This window comes from Xenia sp. Carnegie-2017, unplaced genomic scaffold (genome assembly GCF_021976095.1).
Source record: "Xenia sp. Carnegie-2017 unplaced genomic scaffold, XeniaSp_v1 HiC_scaffold_1, whole genome shotgun sequence".
NCBI lineage: Eukaryota > Metazoa > Cnidaria > Anthozoa > Malacalcyonacea > Xeniidae > Xenia > Xenia sp. Carnegie-2017.
In genome coordinates, this window is record NW_025813402.1 from 10,026,096 (window position 1) to 10,040,672 (window position 14,577).

General features: G+C 35.3%; 1 protein-coding gene across 4 annotated transcripts; it reads right to left on the reverse strand.

Moving 5' to 3' along the window:
• Window positions 1-4,717: 4,717 nt before the first annotated feature.
• LOC124442475 (spermatogenesis-associated protein 48-like) lies at window positions 4,718-11,242 on the reverse strand. 4 transcript variants are annotated; one of them, XM_046992994.1, is made up of 9 exons: window positions 10,775-11,242; window positions 10,087-10,127; window positions 9,451-9,533; window positions 9,234-9,372; window positions 8,747-8,823; window positions 7,443-7,484; window positions 6,822-6,926; window positions 6,108-6,215; window positions 4,718-4,924 (listed from the first exon to the last, which is right to left on the reverse strand). In XM_046992994.1, exons 1-9 carry the CDS (start codon window positions 11,055-11,057, stop codon window positions 4,813-4,815), a joined length of 990 nt encoding a protein of 329 aa, XP_046848950.1. In that variant the 5' UTR covers window positions 11,058-11,242; the 3' UTR covers window positions 4,718-4,812. The 4 variants fall into 4 exon arrangements, with proteins under 4 accessions (XP_046848950.1, XP_046848944.1, XP_046848962.1 ...); XM_046992988.1 differs by having other exon boundaries at window positions 10,763-11,241; XM_046993006.1 differs by having other exon boundaries at window positions 10,770-10,786.
• Window positions 11,243-14,577: the final 3,335 nt, after the last annotated feature.

Consider the following 14,577-nt stretch of genomic DNA (forward strand, 5'->3'; position numbering starts at 1 on the left):
TTGAATACCTATTTCGAAATGGAAAATATCAAAGTGTGGAAACTGTGAAATTTTCAATGACATCGTTGATCGTTCAATTTATACAAATCTGAAACATTGCAGCAAGTACTTGTTTATTTTGAAAAGATTCAACTGGATGTATTCAGTAATATACATGCTTCTCCATGAAATATTTGTACGTACACCTATTTACAGAAGCCCTTAGTTTGAGAGTATGTGACGAGTATCTAATTTATCTTTTAAAACCAAATCTCGTGTAAATTTGAACTAAAAATTGTGTTTATCTGTAATTTTGTACGTCCACAGAAAAACATTGATAACAATTGTTTTGGGTAAAAATACATTTACAAAACTGGTAATTTTTTTCGAATTTTATGTGCATTTCTATGCTACATTGAAACAGAAACGCTTTAGTTTTTGGCACATTCGCAGACATACCAAAACAAACAACAACAGCAAAATGCCTTATAGTTATGGTCGGCTATAGCCTCCTTTACAAAAATGTAATTGCCAAAATTGTGTATACTTGGTATTAAGTCTCATTTATGAAAGTTTTGTTTGCCAAATTAAGACAAGAAAGAATTTGGGTTTTGTTTTTGAAGCTTCGTAGTTTGTTCTAGTTATTTTACGCTTCTGTCTATAGCAGGGGTTCTTAACCTTTTGTTGGTCACGGACCCCCAAAACATTCTAATGAAAGCTTTGGACCCCTTTAGAAGAAACACATCGCAATTGTCAAAATTAGCTTTTAATTAACTTAGTAATATAGTCCAGAAATTTGCAGACCAAACCAAATTAATAATTCAACGAATAATGAATAATAAATCAATTACCGAGTCAATTAAGTTATACAACAATTACAAAACCATAAAGAATCAAAAAATACAGTGCAGTAACCAATAAGTAGAACGCAAATAACTTTTTAAATCAATGCGAAGGTTGCTCCTGCTTATCTTCAACAAGAACACGAAATTGTCATGTTATCATAGCATCCAACCGATTTCGCTGTTTCGTTTTGATAGCAAGAAGAGCAGAAAACCCTGCCTCACAGAGGTAGGTAGTAGCAAAAGGAATAAGAGCAACCATGGCTCTCTTCACCAGGCGAGGATACGCTTGTGCCAAGGAACACCAGATTCTGCAAGGTTCTTTGAATTGAATTCGCTCCTTAGCATTTGCATTGTCCTCAACTCAATGAGGTCATCTTTGGCAAGATCGTCATCACCAATAGAATTTAGATCTGCAAAAATGGGTTGCGAATCCACAATTCAAAATTCGGATCATGTGAGCAATAACTTTCAAAAGATTGCTGCAATCTGTCTAAATTTTCATATTTCCACGTAGAGAGGAAAGCAGGGCTTCAGTATTATCGATTCGAGTTTGAGAGATCACTTCCTCCAGCATTGGGAAGTTGGCAAAGTTGTCTGTCTCAAGTCTTCTTTCCACAAAGGAAGCTTTGCTTGAAAACCTGCAGTCTTTCTGTAACGTCCATAATCGTTACATCTGGTCCTTGAAATGACAGATTTACTTCATTCAAATGACCGAAAATATCTGCCAATAAGCTAAGCCATAAAGAAACTCCTTTCTGTCAAATTGCACTGATAGAGGATTTTGTTTTCTCGTAAGAAGAATGAAACTTCCTTTCTCAGTTCCATCAAACGCTTCAAAACTTGACCTCTCGAAAGCCAGCGAACTTCAGTGTGGTACAAAAGTACTTCATGTTGTGCACCATTTCTTGCAAAGTCTTTTGAATATACGATTGTTTAAAGCTCGAGCTCTGACAAAGTTGACGATCTTTACAGAAACAGACAAAATTTCTTTTAAAGCTGGTGATAGAGTTTTTGATGCCAATGCATGTCGATGTAGAAAGCAATGAGTCACAATGATGTGAGGAGCTTCTTTCTTTACCAACGAAGCAAACCCTGAGGTTTTCAAGCATTGCGGCGCTCCGTCGGTACAAACTACCAATATTTCTCTTCCAATTGAAGTCTTGTTTGGCAAAGAAATTGTTCACCATCTCTAATACGTCTGCAGCCTTTGTAGTTTCTGAGAGAGCCTCGCAAAATAGGAATTCTTCTTTAATTGCATCAGCGTGCATATAACGAACATATACAAGAAGCTGGGCACACTGAGAGACATCTGTGCTTTCATCCAGTTGCATGCTAAATGGAAATGGTGATGCTTTAAGTTCCTCCATTACTTGTTTCAGAATATTATTAGAAATGTCAATAATTCTGGAGCTGATGGTATCGTTTGACAAGGAAACGGCTTCAAGTTTCTTTCTTTGTTCTGTGCCATACTAGCTCAGTCATTTCCAGAGCACAAGGTTTTATCAATGTCTCTCCGATAGTGTGAGCTTTCTTTGCCTTGGCAATGCGGTAAGCGACCTTATAAGATGCTTCAAGGCAAGGCTTCTGCGTCTTGATGAATCGAACTTCGGCAAAGTCCCTGATTTCTCAAATCGAGCCTTCTTAGAACGAAAAGAATCAACACTATCCAGTGCGTTTTAGGATGAATAGATGAGGTGCTCTTTCAGTTTCGCTGGCTTCAAACTTGCATTGGCAAGGACTTTACCACATAGAAAACATTGCGGCCTTTCGCTGCCATCACTATCAGTAATAAAGGTAAAACCAAAAGCTACATAATTTTCACTGTACTTTCTCTTCTTCGACATTTTTAAATTGGTAAAATTTTTAATTTATTTATCCTTCCAGGTTATAAACCTTTGTAGTAGAAACACATAAGCAAATTGACAGCTTTCTATAATACTCAATGCAGCATACACGTGCACGGTTTTGTTCAATCTATTTATTCTATTACGACATAGAGTCTATGTCGTAATAGAATCATACAATGTCTATGTCATAGACATTGTGTATGATACAAACCTATTTATCACAAATGCGATGTGTAAGAAACATTAGACTACTAATTATAAATGCACAATAGAAAGAAAACATGTCAATCATACTTCAGTTAAATATACATATCGAGCGAAAACATCTTGTTTTATTCCGTCAAAGATTTGTGAGCATATATTTCTAACGATCATTAAACGATGTTGCTTTTTAGGTTCTAATCGGTCAATAGAAATACGTAGCCTACTGTAGATATTCTTATTTGGATTTGCGGACCCCTTAAAGCACCATCATGGACCCCTTAGGGGTTCATGGACCCCAGGTTAAAAACCCCTGGTCTATAGGCCGTGTGTTTACAAAAGCGTAGAAAGACTGGGCTCTACTGGCTTCAAAATATCGATTGAGGTAGCCTTCTATCTATTTAGTTCAATGGGCTGGCCCGCTTAGGGGGATAGCCCGGTAAGCGAGATGAATTTTTTGATGTGTTTGTGTGACGTTCATCTCGCTTGCCGAGACGTTTCTCCTGGTCGAAATAAAGTCTTGTATAAAGCCTCTTTTACTTATAATCAGACAGATTATCAATCAAATACTCCATCATCTTAAAAATTGCAGCGAAAGTTCATTCTTTGCATCATTCTTGTGTCTATTTTTCTCGCTTTTGCACGTGCACGTATTCTGCCATTTTAAGATGTTATCATACGCATGCTCAAAATTTAGCTCGGCAAGCGGGCTAGTTCGGCAGTTGAGTGTTTACATGAGAAAAATTTCATCTCGACAGACGAGATCTCGCTAAGCAGGCCAGCCCGTGTTGCCATATAAACGCAAAGAGATTTTTGCTATAATATGTATTACGTAGGGAGATCTCGCTTAACAGGCTGTTTAAGTAACGGGGCCAGCTCGCTTTCTATATAAACTGGCCCTATGTAGTGTCACTGGGTGTCACGGTGTCAAAGAGAATCAAGTGAGCACCTCCCTCCCCATCCGACAGAAATTCCAATAAAATTTATATAATAACAGTACATTTACAGGAAATTAAACTACGGACTACGGACGTATTTTAATACTATATAAAATAAAATAAAATGTCAACAAAATAAAATGAAAACTAGTTTTTGTGTTGAAGAATCTTTGGAGGCGTACTCTCAACAGTAAACATATGTCATTTACTTGCTGGGAGGTCCGTACTGAAAAAATATTTTTCAAGCACAGACCGACCTGAACGGCACTAACATTTTTTCTTTTTCTTTTATTTTTATAACGAAGAAATTCGCGTTGTTAAATGGCTGATGTTGTTTGTTGAGACTAAAATTGTTTTCCACTGAAGTTAACTTCCATCATAACTACCGTCGAAATACACTTTGCTTTCTGGTTGAACAACTTACATGGCTCATAAATTAATTTTAAGAATTTGAATTTCACTTTGTAAACAAATATTTTGCCAAAAGTTTCACTCCTGGACCACGATCAAGATATCGTAAAAAGCCGCTCTCTTATGCAGCGAATCAGATTGCAGGAAATCAATGTAATTTGTTACCAGCAGTGAACTTTAGGTAGTAAGCGGTCGAGACAATTGATGTTCATAAATTTAGCAACTTTTCGCTCATAAGCCATCAATTTTCACATTTAGTATGCCATTTTAAGATGCGGGAGAACGTTTGAAAAGCAATTACAGAGAAATGTTTCTTTTAACTGAAATAATCATTACTTAAAATTTACTTTGCTTCTTCCTCCTCAATAGGGAGGCTTCCTAAATGCTCCGATGTCAATAATAGGTGTCATTTCACATTGACAAATTTGCTTTGTTTCACGCGCGAAAGTGACATAATTCCACACAAAGACTTAAAACAGATGTTATCAAAAACCACTTTGATATGAAAAAATTTTAATGGGTAAAAGCATAGTATTCTTTTGCCACTGACGCAATGTAATTATATTTATAATCTTTATTTCATTTAATCATTTAATGAACTTTATTAAATGGGTTGAAGGGATGAGTAAGCGTAACCATTCGGGACATCGGTGAAGATTTTTTGAACGCAGAATTATTTTCGCTTAGAAACTCTTCGTGAGATCTAAATAAAAAGAACATAGACAACTATTTATATGCTAAACTATATTCGTGATAAACTTGACCTGAGAAACTGTTCAATTTTTCTACTCTAACGTGACATGCTTTCGACAAATAAAACGTGAACTTTGACAATTGCCATATACTAATAAATATTATTTGCATAATGTAAAGATGGTGCCTGGTTATTGACCAGTGATAAGCTGGGAACAATTTTTCTGGGGGGCAATCACGTTTAACTGGCATGCGCCCCCAAAACGTAGCACTTCAAAAACTATGGCCAAAGGACAAAGGTGCGAGCCATACTAGGAGGGTTTTGGGGCCATGCTTTTTTTATATTAATAAGCTCTAAAATGCCTTTTCCTGGATTTTGGTGGCATGAAATAATATTAACTGTAGCATTTTAAATTCATTTTTCATACCTAAATATCAAAATTTGACGCCCCATAGTCATTTCTCCCTTACGAAAATTTCACATTGGATTTCATATATGAAATGATATGTGAAACTTATGTGAAATTGAAACACTTCATATATGAAATGTCTATTTCATATATGAATCCAATTTCTTATATGAAATCAAACGTAAAATTTTCGTAAGGGTTGCACCCAAAAAATCAACAGCTGGAGGGCATGGCCCCTTGACCCCCCTGACAGCAAGCCAAAGACTGACACAACGCTTTATACTTATTCTTTATATAGCAACTCTAAAGTTTTAATAAGAATCAAGGACAAGAGTATACATTATTGTTAATTGGTATTTGGATTATATTTTTCATTCATCATATCCCATTCATCATATGATTGTTTAATGTATGATGCAACGCATGGAAAAACTACTGTAAAACTACTGTAAAGTCAATTAAATGGCACTCGATTCCCAGCAGTTGAAAAATAATGCAATTTCAATCTTGTAATTTCTATTTGGATAACGTAATTTCTATTTGGATCATGAAGAAAAAGTCATCAGCCAAAGTTATTGTAAGCAGGCGTCGCTTTTGACAAATGGAAAAATTTCGATTATGAACAATGTAAGATATAAAGAGACCGGTGTTTTAGGTTGGCTTTTAGTGCAACAACATCAATGAAATTTTAACAGCTTTATTATACAAGCGAGTTGTTCATAGCTGGCTAAAATTATCTCATGAATAAATTTATCGAACATTTGGATATCGTATGCATTTCACCTGTACGTAAGTCTTGTTGTGCTTCGTTGATGTTCGGGATCATTAATACCAGCGGGATCGTAGTTGCTGAAGAGAACACAGCCTGTGTATCCGGGAATGTTTCCTTTTCTAAATATAAAGTAGACGAGAACTCATAGTAAGTCAGTTCAAAAAAATATTGAAACGTATACAAAAAATGAAAAACAGACTGCAATAGACTTTTAGTTGAGATATGCTGAAGCAATAAAGTATGATATTTCATTGCGATTTTCCAAAAAAATATTAAATATATTTAAAATCGTGGGCAGAGATATGCCAAACGGAAAGCGAATTATAAATATGAACATAATAGCCCAACATAAGTCTTTTAAAAAAGCCATCACAACAATAAAATACGAAAGAAAGATAGAAGATTTTTTAATAATTACGTTTCGTCTTTAACTTAAGACATCTTCAGATTAACTGAGATGAAAGCCTTCTCATATCTAAGCGTAAACCCTCTCTTAAACGTATTTATTAAAAAACCTTTTATTTTTCTTTCGTATTTTATTGTTGTGATCGCTTTTTTAAAAGTCTTATGTTGGGCTACTATGTTCATATTGAAAATATATTTAATGAGAATTTTGCAATACTTCTCGAATTCTACGCGTCTTGCCTTTAGAGATAACAATAGACTGATTGTTTTCTTTGCAGACATTTTAAAATTGAGGAATTGAAATACAAGGTGTGACAAACCTGCCAGCAGTTGCGTATTTCGGCTGCATTGTTCTCTGTCTGTTTTGTGAGTGATATAAAATTCTCTTATCGTCCATCTCGTCTGGTCCACTTCCAACATGTCCTCTGTATCCCGAGTAAAGAAACAAATTCTAAACTGCATTTGAAATAACGCAACTGGAAAGGAACTTTATGGCTAAATTTTAAAGTTAAAACTTAATACTTCAATAATTTCGAAATAGCACGATTGAAACGATGCATTTAACGTAAACGACAACCTTTTAAATTTTTATTGCAAACATGTTTGGGCATAAGTTTGTCGAAACATGCTTGAAATAAAAAATTTAAAAAAGTTGTCGCTTACGTTAAATACATCATTTAAAACTAAATATCTTGCAATACATGTAACGTTTTGCACAAAAATATTGTCATCCAATGGACAAAAGCAGAAATGACGTTTTTACTCAACTAAACTTATGTTTTTCATTTTAACATTTCCCATGTCTGTGGCCATAAAGTCCATCAAAAGGATTAAAAAATATACCATGCATATACATCAACCGAGTTAGGACTTCTCACAAGAACAACAGTATATAGTATAAGTTCTTTATATAAAAGAATGTGATCATTAATGAATCGTACGTGTATCCTGGTATATGAGCAGTCTTCTTAGTGGATGAACAGCTATAGTTAAAAAAGGAGATAGTATAATGGAGTCGTTTCTTGCATAAACTACACGTGAGGAAATGCACCAAAAAAGGAGATCTCTGACATCAACTACAGTTGTTCAATATCTAAACCGACCAAAATATCATAATATGCATCGCCAGATGAACTTATCTCGCTGCATGAACGTAGAGTTATTCTATTGTACACCTCATGCACATATAGTACAAATAGTTCAATATAGTTTAGGTCTAAGGGGCCAGTTACATGAAGCAAGTTGTTTCGCTAAAACGGGTTGAAACGTTTAGCCTAGATGAGTTAAAAATTGCAAAAACGTGAAAGGTGTTGACCTTCAAGGAAGAGCAATTTTTCGCAGGAATAAATTAATTGGGTATAGTTTTTTTGTTTTTGAATTGTAACTGTATCAGATGCATTTAAACGCCCATCTATTTCGTCGACTTTGCGGGACCAAATGTATAATCTCCATACTTGTGAGCCATAATCACACATTTTATGATTTGATAACGCATTTAGATAATTTTTTTATTATTTGATAACCCAATTCAACTTCTGAAGACAATTTTCTTCTATATATTGCAGACAGTTATATATTGCATTAACGTTTATTTTAATTTAAATTAAGCAATAAACGCATGCGCCGATGCGCGATTTGAATTCCTGGCCCAGTTTGCCGAGCCATCTCGGCAGAATGCAATTAAATGGGAATTTACTTCCCGCCTAAGCGAGTAAAATATACCAAATATCAATAGGTTCTTTGGGACTTGAAATGCTGCAAAACAACAAGCGCTTTGCCAGCAGCATAACATCGACAGAGTTCGAGATGGCAACTGTTTACGCAGTCAGTCAAGGCTGCCGACAAAAATTGCAGAATGCGAAGCAAAATTTTATTTCCAAGCAAATATGACGTCATGATTTCAAATATCATCTCCACTGTTCTCATCTGAACTGATTTTTATACCGACCCCCAACACTTTATAAGAAGCTTAGGGCTTTACGTTTAGTCTTTACGTTTAGTCTCTCAAATCGCCCCCTCTCTTTGGAAGGGAGTTTGGGGCCTCAACGACACCCTCATTATCAATGAATGCATGATTTATTTGTTGGACGTTACAAGCACTAGCTACACATTTTGCCTGTCTGTTCTAAAAAGTTTGTTCATTAGTTAGGAAACAGTGAAGAAGTTATTAATGAATTTATTAAGAATCCATGAATTTATTAAGAATCCATGAATTTATTAAGAATCATACAAAGATCACACTTACAAACGAACTGGCCCAGGTAAGCAATGTCTATTTCTTGTTTGAACGTAATCCCAGGAAAAGGGACGGCTCCCAAATTGCTAAAAAACATAGCGATACATGCAAGTTATCAGTAATCAAATGTTAGATACACCGTACGTGTTACGAATGAGAAACCGCGTGCAAGAAACCTATGTAGAACTAACTATACCAAGGAGAGTTAAGGCCTTAATGGATCCACGCAGTAGCTTTAAACTTGCCATAAGTTCCTATGAGACATAATTAATATATTCTGCCACAATTTGCATGGCATTTCACTTCAGTCACAATGGAAAAGGTGCATTCAGTACTTCTAAATTTTCAATGCTGGAAATTTTGAAATTATACCATTAAAATTGTATTTGAAATCTACTCTGTTGATTCTTACTCTCACCACATATCAATATATGGACCATCCACAACTCACGTGTAATCAATTCGCCCGACAATCCGTTTATAAATGATAACTTACCTGCCATCCTTCGACGTTTGGTGCGTATAGCTTTGACTCGACTCGAAAAGAGACAGGATCAGCATGAACTTCCTTACTAGTTTTTGGTGCAAGTTGTGAGCTGGTAATTCTTTCATCCCAGTCAGCACCTTCATACAGCCTGCAAGACAAGAAGAAGAAGCCTTTGGATAGTTTTATCGTGGCAATTTCCTTCTGTCCATATATAGTTAAACTGAACCTTTGCGTAGATGTAGTGTAAAATGCTTTCTTTGCCAGATAGTCCCTGAGCTGAACATCATCTTTGAACATCTGCCTTCTCATCTAAAAAATTTTTCCTTATTGAAATGTAATCTGGTAAGGCTGATAATTGAGATATATATGCATTGCATGACTTCATAACTTTGGTAAATTGTCGAATTTCAGAACCAATTGTCAAGGTGGACTTGAGAAACAAAGCAAGACGAGAGCCAATACAAAGATAAAAGCTCAATCACTCTTACTCACACTCACTGAGCGAGGCTAGAAATTCACCTCATTACTATTCGATGGAGGTATCCCTCCACTGATTGGTGAATATGAAATATTTTAACAAAGATCTTGCAATCAATGAAAAAATTATTTTGCCATTAATTGATGGGAGGATAACGATTTCTGTTTCGCACTCGGTGAGTGTGAGTTTGATTATTTATGTACGTGTTCAAACTGATGTTGCACGAAGCACTTATACAAAGCACAGTTTACGTGATGATTTTTTTCTTATGGGAGAAGGGAGAGAGGCAGGCAGGCATGACCCCTTGCTCCGAAGTCCATGTCATACGCGCTAATTGTGTTGCTTATCAACAACTGTCCTGTTATCGTAAATTGATCATCGTACCTCTTTTTGTCGGTTTAATAAATCATGTTCCTTCTTCATGCCTAGTTGAAACAAAAAAGTACAAGAGTTGCATGTAGCGATGTTGTCGTATGACGGAAAGCAAGGGACGTAGTCCAGTGTCTGTATAGTTTGAATATGTCCACAGATATCAGTGTTGACAAATTTCATGTTTATGTTTCGATGCACAAAGTTTGTTGCAGTAAAAGTACTCTCTAGCTGAAGTCTATGTTATAAATGTCTATACAAAAGTGCTATAAGAAAAATTATTCTCCATAAATATTTACTTAAAACAGTAAAATTTTGGCTGCCTGATATGGTCTTGAGTGCTCTTCAGTAAAACAAACGTTAAAGTTGAAATATGAAGTGCACAAGTAAAGCAATGTATGGCAGGTAATGCTCTAGTGAAATTAGCATGGTAATCAAGCATTAAAATTTCACAGTAGGTCTATTTCCATAAGTCTTTTTTTTTATACACCCTTTGTACGTTATAAATAGATGTATATCATTTCTTGTGTTCACATGGGTAAACTGGGTGGAAGGAAGGAAATGCAGTGTGGTGGGTAAAAGACAAGTCAAGCAATTACATCCACCATGTTCATCAACCTGAACTGACTAGCTGCACATGCACCATAATATTAAAAATACACTGTACTAGCTCTTTAATTATTTGAATTACCTGTTACCTCACCATGGCTGGCGCTTAACATCTTCATGTCGTTGATAACATTAGATTTCATACGATTTTCTGAGAATGGTTGTATGTATTCAGAATGCGATGAAGCGGGCCGAGAGTTTTTACCGAACGAATGCAAGTGCATGCGTGGAAAATCTTCCAGATTGTCCAACGTTTGTTCTTGGTGCAATAATTTCGTGCTTGGCGAAACGTCGAACAGAAATGCAGGGTCGATATACTCATTTTTCTCGTCAGCCTGATACCTTTCCTCACCAACATCTTGAAATGATATGGACATTATGTAGCGTTGAATGCAAATATCTGTAGAACCAATTTCATGTATGAATTGAATACGGCAAATAATGCTTTCGCGCAATCTAACAAATCTACAACATGTCAGTATACAAATGAAATACTTTTACACAAAGATATGTGCGTGTGCCATTTGAGCGCATGGCGTATAATATTCGTAAATAACTCGTATACAATTGTAAACACAGCCGTTGTTGCCAAGGACAGTTGGTTTCAAAATTGAACTTGTTGCCAAGAAAATATAAGCTGTTCTGTGACGATGTTGGTGTGAGCCCAAAGCACATGTACAATAAATTTTGAATGTAGAAAACTATGCAAAAAGCGGAACTGATACACTGACTCAATTAAACTAGTCCATGTATAAAAGAAATGTATCTAAATGATCAACAGAGAAATAATCGAGGTGGAATGAACTGAATCCCAACATCAGGCGATAGATATTTTACAGGTTTTTATCAATGAAATGTTTGAAAACGTACTTAAATTTTCATGGACTAAGCATGTTGCATTGCCGTTCCAGTTACATTGAAAAGCTAAAAAATGAAAGGGAATTGAAGGCATCATACATTTCTACAGAGTGTATAATTAATTATTGTAAATTTTCAGTGCCTGATCACTATGGAAATCCTGTGGATTTTTTGTTCTAAGTTAAGTTAAATACTCAAGAGCAAAAGTTTTTGTGCAAGTAACAAAGATATTTAATAGTAAGCATAGTGGTACGCATTGAAATCATCAAAATCAAAAGGTCTTTTTTATACAACCCTGCATATACTTTAAAGTGCCTATGAAACGACGATTTCCTAGTTAAATTATGTGTGTATTGACGAGAACTGTTAAAATGACATGGTAATATCTAAAACAGTTTATGCATATCTCTTCTCATTCTCGAGATATTGAAGTTTTTGTTATTTACAACTGATCTAACTTGGACGTCATATTGCATAATGGAGCCGCAATATTTCAAATGCTTTTCAGGTTACCGTGACTGCGTAAAAGCACTATTAATAATACGCATTTAATGAAAACGACACGTTTTTTTAAAATAAACATGTTTCAACATCTCATGATGCCATCTTCAATATAAGGAGTACTATGTATGTGATGAATATATATAAGAGTAATATGATACAGTGATACAATTTATACAGTAAATGGTTTGAACCCGGGGACAAAATACACATATATTCTGTGACCCGGAAGATCGTTACATGTTTGTAAATGTAGATCGTCCAGGTTGGTATAGTCCTGAGAAGGACTGTTTTTGTTGTTGTTGACTGACGTTTCGACAACCTTAGCGGTAGTCATCTTCAGAGTTAAAAACAGTCCTTCTCGGGACTATACCAACCTGGACGATCTACATTTACAAACATGTAACAATTTATACACTTGTGAATAGATTATTATATTACAATGAAATAGTGGTTAGAATTAATGATGAAAGTATTTACAGGCTGAATATAGTGTTAAAACGAAAAACTTGAACGTTGAGATTGGGGTTACCTTTGTTAATGTGAAGTGCTTCTTTGATTTTGAGTGCGAATGTAGTATCTGCAGTGTCGATGATTTTAAAGCAAGAGGGTGAATAGTTAGTTTTGCATGAAGGTGATTTTAAAAGGTGTCGAAATATGTATGAAATTTTGTCAGATGTGGTGTGTTCCCTGATTCTGGTGGATAAGTGACGGGAAGTTTCGCCAATGTATCGGAAATTACATCCCGCACAATCGAATTGGTATACCACCATAGATTTAATAGAATCAGAGATAGGATCTTTGAATGAAAAGTAGTTTTTAGTCGGATGTTAATGTCAGTGCAGAAGCGTTTGATGATGTTTGTAAGTCTGCGTTGTGTGTGTCGTGAATGATGTCCGATGTACAGTAGTTGAAAGTAAAGAGTTTTTATAGACTGTTCTTGTTATTGGTCGTGGTTGTTACATCGGATGTTTTGGTGTTTGCTTTGCAGTTAGCATTAGTTTTTTCATTGAGATATCGTTTGACAGTTTACTTGATGAAGTGTATTGGGAAAGAGTTGCGTAATAAAATAGATGTGATGTTCTTTAAGTCTTGTTGAAAGCCATTGTTGGTGTTGTTAGCTTTGCATGCTCTGTCTATACGTGTTCGTATTAATCCAGTCTTGCATGAAAGTGGTATGAGACTGAAGTAGTTCGTCAATAGTCCAGTGTAGGTTGGCTTATAATACGTCAACGTTGTATAGGTGTCATGTGATTTTGTTAATAAAATCTTTAGAAAAGGTAGTTGGTTTTGTTGTTCAGTTGTTCAGTTTCGAAAGAAAATTTAATGTTCGTGTGTTGTTTTTGATGTAACTAAAAAAGTTCATAGCAGTCTCGTTTGTAAAAACACAAAAAATATCGTCAAAGTATCTGCGGTAGAAAAATGGTTTTGTGTCGTTGTAGTTTGTAATCCAGTTTCGTTCATGTGAACCCATAAAAATGCGCATTATGAATAATGCTTTTACGCAGTTACGGTAATATTATTCACGACTTAGCACAAAAATGTGATGGAAAGGTTTTCCTATCAGAAGTTTGGAAGTTTGAAAAGCTCACAATCAAAAAGCGAAAAGCAGAACTATATCTGATGTTCCTCAAAGGTTGTAAATCGCATGGAGTTTACCAAAAGTTTCTTTGCTTTCCTTTACCAAATGTCAGCAACCAAGATAGCTTTGCGATACGTAAACGTCTACTACGCAGTGCAATCACGAAACGAAGCAACGAACAACGGAAGTTAGCAAATGAATCAACAAACATGGCAGAAGATTTAAAGACTACTCTATCATCTCTCGATTGGACTATTCTAAACAAAGCTTTTGAAAAGAACAAAAAGAAAAACTTACGAAAAACTATGCTCACATATCGAAAGAAACTTAGTCATCAAACGAAGAACAAGTCATCCTCAAGACAGAATGATATTCAAAACCATGCATACACATATGTATTTACAGCGCATCGATTAGATAACGGAGGTCAAGCATTAGAAATTAATAAAATAGAGACTTTGTAGCAGTGACAAATCCGAAAATCGTTTTAAAGATCGCAATACCATGGTGAATGAGCGAGTTTATAGTTAAGAACTATTAACTTATTACTTTTGCCATTCACCATGGCATTTGCGATCTTTAAAACGATTTTCAATAGAAATTAAATGATGTGATATTTACAAAAGCGGAGGTAGAAGAGGTCATATTTTTAAACGATAAATTGAAACCACAGACCCGACTCGTGGAATGAGTGTGTTGTAATTTAAGAGAAGAGTTATTACTAGTCTTAAGTCCCGTTATTTAATTGATGTGTTGTAGATATATGTTTATGCATGGTTTTGAATATCATTCTGTCTGAGGATGACTTTGAAATAAAATCGAAAATTCACAGTTCACTTCTCGTCTTGTTCTGATTGATACTTTGTAATCTCACGATGTCTTGTTTCTTCGGAATTTGTTTTTTACTGTATTTTTTAAATTGTCGCCTGGACAAGGTTTTTGGTCTAAAAACATTT